At 42.1% G+C, this 8,121-nt stretch overlaps 2 protein-coding genes across 2 annotated transcripts in view; one reads left to right on the top strand and one right to left on the bottom strand.

Moving 5' to 3' along the window:
- Window positions 1-329: 329 nt before the first annotated feature.
- On the top strand, window positions 330-1,995 carry LOC106524039 (vesicle transport protein SEC20; the record flags this gene model as incomplete). Its single annotated transcript, XM_014017668.1, is given in 4 exon segments — window positions 330-421; window positions 581-688; window positions 857-975; window positions 1,073-1,995. Coding segments are annotated over 4 exon segments (516 nt in total), but the record flags the coding sequence as incomplete, so codon positions are not given.
- The window catches only part of LOC106524007 (uncharacterized), a 16,109-nt gene continuing 9,874 nt past the window's right edge, over window positions 1,887-8,121 (bottom strand). Inside the window, exons 4-7 of the mRNA XM_014017627.1 lie at window positions 7,306-7,776; window positions 6,564-6,706; window positions 4,538-4,749; window positions 1,887-2,804 (exon numbers count right to left, since the gene is read on the bottom strand). Of these exons, the coding sequence (XP_013873081.1) occupies window positions 2,534-2,804; window positions 4,538-4,749; window positions 6,564-6,706; window positions 7,306-7,776 (1,097 nt within the window). The 3' untranslated portion in view covers window positions 1,887-2,533. The remainder of the gene's footprint in view (window positions 2,805-4,537; window positions 4,750-6,563; window positions 6,707-7,305; window positions 7,777-8,121) is intronic.

The following is an 8,121-nucleotide window of genomic DNA, read 5'->3' as shown; positions in this document are numbered from 1 at the left end:
ACGCCAGTTTCCAACCGTCCTCCATCCGAAACCGAGACATAGCAATCCAGGAACGCCAACCTTCAGTTGTCCCCTCCTACAGTGCTGCTATTGCCAGTATCACTTCACCCCCTGTTAACAATAGGTGTTAATTAGGTGTCAACGATAGCCATGTGATGTGAGTATCAGTCACATGGAGGCAGGGCTTAAAAGCCTGAATTTTTCCTGAAACTCTCAGACTGAAGAAGTCTCTTGGAGGAGAGACGAAACGTTTCATTAGAGAAGAACCCATCCAGAAGACCTATWCWATTTTTTTCTTTTTCTAAATGTGTTGTGTGATGCCACACCAGGATCTGGAGCAGATGGCCCAAGAACAGGACGCAGAGTCGACCAGACTGGCTGTCCTCGCAGAAACTGAAAGCCAGAGACACCAAAYGCTCAGGTGTTTTGAACACAATGTTTACTTAATTAAAATGATGTTTTTCAGTGATCACTTAATCTTGTGTGTTATGTATACAAGCTATTGTGCACAAACCATAATGTAAAAAGAAAGTACACAATAGTAAGTTTGTTAATGTGCTAACGTCTCTTTGGGTTCCAGTAACCAGACAGCGTGGAGRAAAGCTAACCTGGCTTGCAAACTTGCCATAGACAACATGGAGAAGGATGAGCTTCTGCACGGTGGAGAAGACCAGAAAACCAGACAGAGGTTAATACAGTTCAGCCCGGACCAGTTAGCTCTTAAATGGGTCCATTTGCTCACAGAAACCTACCTAATGGACCCCAACTAGCATTCTCGAGTAAGAATAAAATGTTAAACAACTATTATAGTTTTATACTGATTCCCCTCCCTCTCTGCTCCGTCTGTGTATCTCAGGAAGGCAACAAAAGAAGGTCTTGTGGAAACGAGCAGCAAATTTACAGAGTCTCTGATGTCCATCAGCAGGATGATGTCTCAGCAGGTGATGCAAACTGAAGACACCATTGACACTTTAGGTGAAGAAACCTAATCTATATATATAAATATATATATAAACCACCGTTTTGCTTGTGTACCTTAATAAAATGAGTGTGTGTTGCTTATGATCTGCAGTCACCTCCTCCAGAACGGTGCAGGAAACCAGTGAGGAGTTTAAAACCATGAAGGGAACCATCCACCTGGGGACGAAGCTGATCCTGAAGTACAACCGGAGGGAGTTAACMGACAAGCTGCTCATCTTCCTGGCCTTTGCCCTCTTCTTCGCCACGGTCCTCTACATCCTCAAGAAACGCCTCTTCCCCTTCATTTAAAGCTCAAGCTGAATTCTGTTCTAAGCTCATAAGAAGCGAGACTGGACTGTTACAGGAGGAGGCGCTGAAACTATTTTCACCTGCAAAAAAAAGAAAAGGCTGTGAATTTTGTTTGCAAGCTCTTTTCAGGAATACTTCACTCAGGAGGTGATGTAGCTCTTCAATGATTGTATCATAACTGGAATTGTGTTACGAACATTTGGATGATCTCTCTGGGAATTTATTTTTGAAAGAAGTGCGACTTTGTTATAAAATAATTAATTAATATGTTACCAATTTGTAATTGTTGATTTTTTTTTATAAAAACGCACTTTGAGCCATAACCAATGACGTTCCAGACACAATATGCAGCATTAATGTGCCTTTCCTCCATTCAATMAGACATGGATGCTTTTCATTCAACTTGTTTCTATATTGTCTTTAGGGTTGTTTAGTTAGGTTATTTGCAAGTTTTTTAAAATCAAAATTGTGGCATTTAGTTAATTACAATTACGAYTGGATGGATGGTTAGGGACAAACAACAAAATCCTGCTGCTCAAACCGAGAGCGGCGACTTCTGCAGGGTGTGAATGACCAACACAATCCATGTGTTTGAACAAAGTTTAATATTTACAACACATTGCGCAGTGTATTGTTGCACAGCTCTCCTACAGATGTCAGCATATCCAACCTTTTCTGCTTGAGAAGAAACTGTTCAGCAAAGCAAAATAAAACCAAAGAAACAGACGTTCCTGTCTTTAATAAGGTTTTAGTTGAATCTTTACAACTTGCAACATAGATTTATGAKGAAGGTCTGAATTGTGATAAAAGTTGTGTTTTAAAATACATAAAACGAGCAAACAATGGTTTCTTTCCTGCARACTGCACCTCACATATTTGTGTGTTAGCTGTACGGTGCACTATAAAACAGAAAAACAGACTTAAATAGGCGGGACTCTAACCCMTCAGCTGCTCTGGAGCTAGAAACAAACCCTCTGTAGTGTTAGCTTGTGTTTGTGCTCACTCGATATGGGGACTTTAAGGTTAAAGTGAGGTAGTTGGCTGGCTTTTATCCATGTACAAACTGTTCAGATAAAATGTGAATAGACAAAAAAATAAAAATAAAATCCAGAAACTGAATAAATTATGCTGCTGGTTTCACAAACATCAGATACGCTTATAAAATGTCAACTCTGACTCATTTTGCTGCTAAGCGCATCATGTTTGTGTACCCTGTGTGCACCTGTGTAACCGGCGTATCTATGAGTCGGAGATGAACGGATGCTCAGAAACAGAGGCTAGGTTCAGTGGTGACGGGCCTCGTCTTGTTCTGCAGCTCGGCTCCTCTGCTCGGCTCCATGGAGGTGACGGGCCGGGCTGCTGACGGAGCGGTCGTGTTATTCAGAGCGTCTGATTGGTTGTTAGGGCAGATGTTGGCGAAGCTGCCGCACAGCGCCCCCCAGTGCTGCTGGCACTGCCCCCGCAGCTGCCGGCCGACCCACRCCCTGACCTCGCCTCCGCACTTCAACAGGAAGTTCATCAGCTCCACATACGGCCTAGAGCGGCAGACGGGGGTGTGAACAAGTTTGTGTTATTACAASAGTCTACGATGCAAAATTACAGATTAAAGTCAGGTTCTCTCTTTTCTACCCTCATAAAATAATGATTTTATGAGGTTTCATTAATTCCAAGAATTTAGTAAAATACACAGCTTTAAGGAGAAGTTTCGCAAAAAATAAAATAATTCTGGSAAGTACACCCCTGGACCCCCCTAGAACTGCTTCAGTCCACATGTGCTTGTTAACATGAGCAGGTGTTCCTCATTGCTGTCAGCTGATGCTAATCTGTTTCAAATTAGGTTAACTGTTTTAATTGGACAAGCTGGTTTCTAAAGATTAAAAATAATATCAAAAACAAAACTATTTAATTTGGTAAAGCTTTTCACCAGCCTTGAACGCACAAAAGTCTCCGCAGTCCAATTCACAGACAGGCAAGCAGATCCGTGCACTCATGCACGTGCAAATATTGTTATTTGCGTGTCTTTGTGTGTGCACCTAAATCTTGCTATGTGCATTCTCTTTTTGAGACAACATTCTCTCTATACTTCTTCCTACACATGTTGCAGCACAGCTCTGAAGAAGAGTTCAGCAGCTAAACTGCTCTGCTTCAATTTAAAATGAATCAATAAACTGCTTGTAATAGTTATTYTTCAGTACGGTTTCATTTACACCCAATTTACACTGGATGCGATTCCTCCGCAGTAAATATGCCCCCATTATAATTAATGAGAGCATTTACACTGCATCCACGATCCGCTAAAATTAGATTTCATCCTATTTTTTTGTCAGAGCAAACGCAGAATCAATCTACAAAGATCACACCACATCAAAAGTAAAAGGAACGACTGCAACACACACACACACCAGGGCTGCCACAAACTATTATTTTTATCATCGATTAATTACCGATTATTTTTTCAATTAGTTGACTAATCGGATCATATGTTAATTGAATAAAAAACATAGAGCTTATTGCATCAGAATGCAGCTGCTATTATATAACCATGGTTAGATTTTAGCTATATGCTAACTAAAATAATTCATGTGGAAGGTAAGTTCTGCTCTGCAGATATTRCACAGGTTTCTCTGTCATTTTCTTAAAATGATCCCACACTTTTGAGCTCTGTTGTCAGGTAGCCATGATACCAGAGCCTGTCTGTATAATGTCTTGTGRCGTCCACGGCCTACCCCAGTTAGCACTACTGTGCATGTGTGTCAAGGACAGAAAGGCAGATGTGGCAGTGGAAGGTGTCAAAGCAGTTTGGAGAGAAAAACAAAGTAAAGAACAAAAAAAAAAAAGAAAACGATTGATTATTAAATTAGTCATCAATTATTTTAATAATCGATTAGTCGTCGATTAATCGTGGCAGCCCTAACACACATACACACACACACACAGATATATATATATATATATATATGTGTGTATATCCCACTATGTTTGGGAAGCAGACGGCAACATGTAGCATGCAGCATATGGATACRAAATACAAGTGGATTTTATTTTGAAATAAGATTTCCACATTAACACTGGAGCTTTTGCACAATCTTGCATTTCCTGTTCATGCTTCTCAGTGCAGCTCTTTGCTTCGCACCAAATCAAACGCAGTAAATGTCAACTTTAGACCCGAGCGGAACCACACGCAGTGTAAATTGGAGATTAGACTTGTTACTAATCCGTCTGATGTTTATCAAACTGTTTTATCTGTTTACGCATGCACCATTCTCACCCGGTGGGAAACATGAGATGGAACTGGACCAGGTTTCCCATGGTGTCCATGTGGTCYTGCAGAGCTAGGCAGAGGTTGTGTTTGGAGTAGCACTCTCTCTGGAGGGAAAAYACCATCTCTTTTACCGCAGAGCACCGCCGGCTCACGCAGCTGAAACGCCGCCGCAGTCCCAGAGCCATGCACCGCAGCGCGTCCTTCACAAACGACTTCCCCTGGAAAGAGGAGGAGAAATTAACACGTGCATGTTACTCTTTGTTCTTCCCATGAAGCAGCCCCAGTGGGGTTTCAGTCAGGATGAAACTTTGGGTTTACGCTGCGATGCCTTTTATTCTCAAGAAAAATGTTGTGCAGCCTCTGGTATTAGATGAAGATCAAATGTGGGTCATAAATAAGTAACTTCTGGAGTTAACAGACTTTTTTAAGTAATCTGGCCCAGGACCGGCCTGTGGCATARGTAGTGTAGGCAAATGCTAAGGGCACCGACCATCTAGGGCAGGGGTGTCAAACTCATTGTCACCGAGGGCCACCATAACGCTCACGTGGCCACTTGTAATGAACTTTGACGTTTCATGTTTAACTTTGACTAAACAGTGTTTTAACTCGTCCTCTTTTAAACACTGATAAGAACTAAGTGTACAACTGACTAAATCTGAAATAAATACAGAAATATTATTTAGTTTRTGGTTGATGCTGACTTTAAGTAGCTTATTTTCAGACATTAGTACTGTGCTATCCAACTAAATTGCTCAGTTACTTAAAGCCAACAGCTCAGGGACAGGAATTTTTTTAATTTATTTTTATTGCATTTACTTTTATTAAATTTATTTTGTTGCATTTAATCATAAATTTAAAGTTTACCATTGAAAAATGAAACAAATTCTATGCTAATTTTTTTTTTTTTTTTTGGAGAGGCGGGGTACCCCCCCGCTGGCGGGCCACAGGGGAGTGGGCTTTGTATGTGACACGTGATCTAGAGGGCACCACACCTGTGTGACAAAATACAATTTTTTTACTTTTTAATCAGAGTATAGTTGWTTTAGTCTGTAGAATAATAACTGGTTACTCAGGTTTATGAAGGTAACTTGTTATGTGGGTCTCAACTGCTTTGTTGCAGAGGATATTTCATTATAAAAGTRTGAWATGATGCTGTCAAGACTAACTACAGGTGCTCAGTGTGTAAAAATACAACACAATAAGGATAATGGAAGTTTCAGTTATGATCTCAGATAAAGTTCAGGTTAAAGTCTGGTTTTCAGTGTTTAACCTTCATAAAATACTGATTWTATGTTGTTTTATTAAGCTAAAGAATTTAGTCAGATATTCTTTTATAAAGACGTAAAATTCTTATTTTTGATAAATTTTCCAGTGGAGTATACCCCTGGACCTCCCCTAGAACTGCTTCACTCCACAGCAGCTTGTTAACATGAACAGGTGTTCCTCGTTGCTGTTGGCAGATGTTTYAACTTCACTGATTTTAATTGGGCAACCTGGTTTCTAAAGATTAAAAATAATAAAGACAAAATGATTTCATTCCGTAAGTGAATTTATGTAAACTGGCAGTGAGATTTAGAAAACTGCACAAGGGAGCCCCCATCTGAAATCTTGCCTGGGGCGACAAATTGTCTACGCCCGGCCCTGATCCAGCCCCCCGTGAATCCCTGCAGGACATCGTCCTCCGTTCCTGTCCACTCTGAGGACATGCATCTCTTTCTTGTGCATTTCTATTCTAGTAATGTGGACACGCTGTCCCTTCTCTCATTTCAGAACCCCTCTCAGATTGTTCTGTAACCGGTGCTGCCGTCCATAACTATACYGCTCCTTATACAACTAACATTCCTCACAAATGGCTCTAACGACTGATGGGATTAAATGAAATAAAAACTTGGACCCAGATAAGTTTTCTCCGACCCCATCAAAAGCTCCCAGATGAAACTTGGTTTCAGCCTGTCAAGTGGGTGTAGACGGGGGCCTGACGATGGCGAACTGAAACGCTGTAAGGTGCGTGGTCACATCGTCGTGCAGATACCTGGGAGTCGTAGCGCCCGGCGTTGTGCAGCAGTGTGAGGCATATGTGGTGCAGCCCGTGGATCTCACAGGAGTTGTTGCTGAAGCACTGAAACATCCCACAACCGACGTCACCTGAAGCCAGCAGGCAGCTCTGAATCTCAGCTGCAAACACACAAACACAAAGCTGTATAGTCACACAAGGAAGCATCTTCTAAACGGGAGGCCTGGATTAAAACCTTGCATCGAGGTAATGCTTTGTTGCAGGGGGCCGTCGAGCTCAAACTTTCAGAATAAAAGTCTCTCCTCAGCTCAGGCCACAATGGGGGGAGTCAACGCCACTTGTTGGGGGGGGTTTTAGTTCAAATGTAACCAGTTCTGACTGACTCCTTTCATTGCCAGGGGTTTCCAGTCCCTGCTGTTGATGTTGCAGGGCTGCAGGAGTCGCCTGACTCGGAGGGAGTGAGCTTCAGGATGGAGTCACCGAATCTTGTGAAGCGAATTACAGATGTCAACAGACGAGGAGGGGGGTGGGGAGGGGGGGGGGGCAAACAGAGAGGAGCCTGTATTTTTCAGCTGTCTGCACTGGGATGGTGGCCAGTTCAGCTGTTACTTTGATTTCTAATCTGGACAGAAGAAGGATTATTTCCAACACAACAAACTTATTCATCTCCAATGAGATGAACGAACACCTGAGCAATTATCCGAGTAAAATGTATTTTATTTATTTGTTTGTTTRTTTATTTATTTATTTATTTGCTCACCCGTGCTCTGCAGCGAGAGGCGTTTCTTCACTCCTTGTTTCTCCTGAACATCCTGCAGATCCAGAGCCAGCAGCAGCTGGAGACAGGCCAGCAGCGGCAGCAGGAACATCACAGAGGACAGACTCACCGGCATCTCCTGAGGGTACTGTGATAGGGGGCCTATTTTAAAAAATATAAATATATAAATTATTAATCTAGTGTTCTGGTTGGTGCGTTTGGAGGAGTGTGACCCGGACAGTGTGGCAGCGACACGAGCAGCGGGACTATAAAAGCCGCAGAGCGGAGGACTGGCTCGCCGAGCGCGTTCACCGAAGCGCTCCCAGCCAATCACTGCGCAGCTCCGGTGCACGCGCAGCACACGTGGAGCTGAAAGTTGTGGGAGCGGGTGGCAGAAGAACATACGGGTAACTCTGTAAAAGTGAAGGAAGCCTCCCGGTGAGGTGTGTTCCTGCAGAGCTCCAAGGTTTGCAACTAAAACCCATTAAGCCGATGCGCATGCGCATTAAGGGTTCCTGGAGGCAGGAAGGAGACGACGTGCAATAAAGAACGTGGGTCCTCCAAATTAGTATCACACCAGGTTATAAATTGTATTGTTCATAAAGCCAGAATAAAAGATTTTTTTATATTAAATAAGTAGCAGACCCACAGCTATGGAGGACCCAAACTGTCATAATTAGAAATAAAAGCAGAAGTATATAAATGGATCAACAAATAAATAAATACTCTTAAAATGCACCAATTCAATTAAAAAAGGAGAACTTTAACTCATGTTTTATTGTTTAATTGACTTTCATATTTATTTTTCCATCTTAGTTC

Source organism: Austrofundulus limnaeus, unplaced genomic scaffold (genome assembly GCF_001266775.1).
Source record: "Austrofundulus limnaeus strain Quisiro unplaced genomic scaffold, Austrofundulus_limnaeus-1.0 Scaffold174, whole genome shotgun sequence".
NCBI lineage: Eukaryota > Metazoa > Chordata > Actinopteri > Cyprinodontiformes > Rivulidae > Austrofundulus > Austrofundulus limnaeus.
This window is presented reverse-complemented; position numbering and strand designations above follow the sequence as displayed.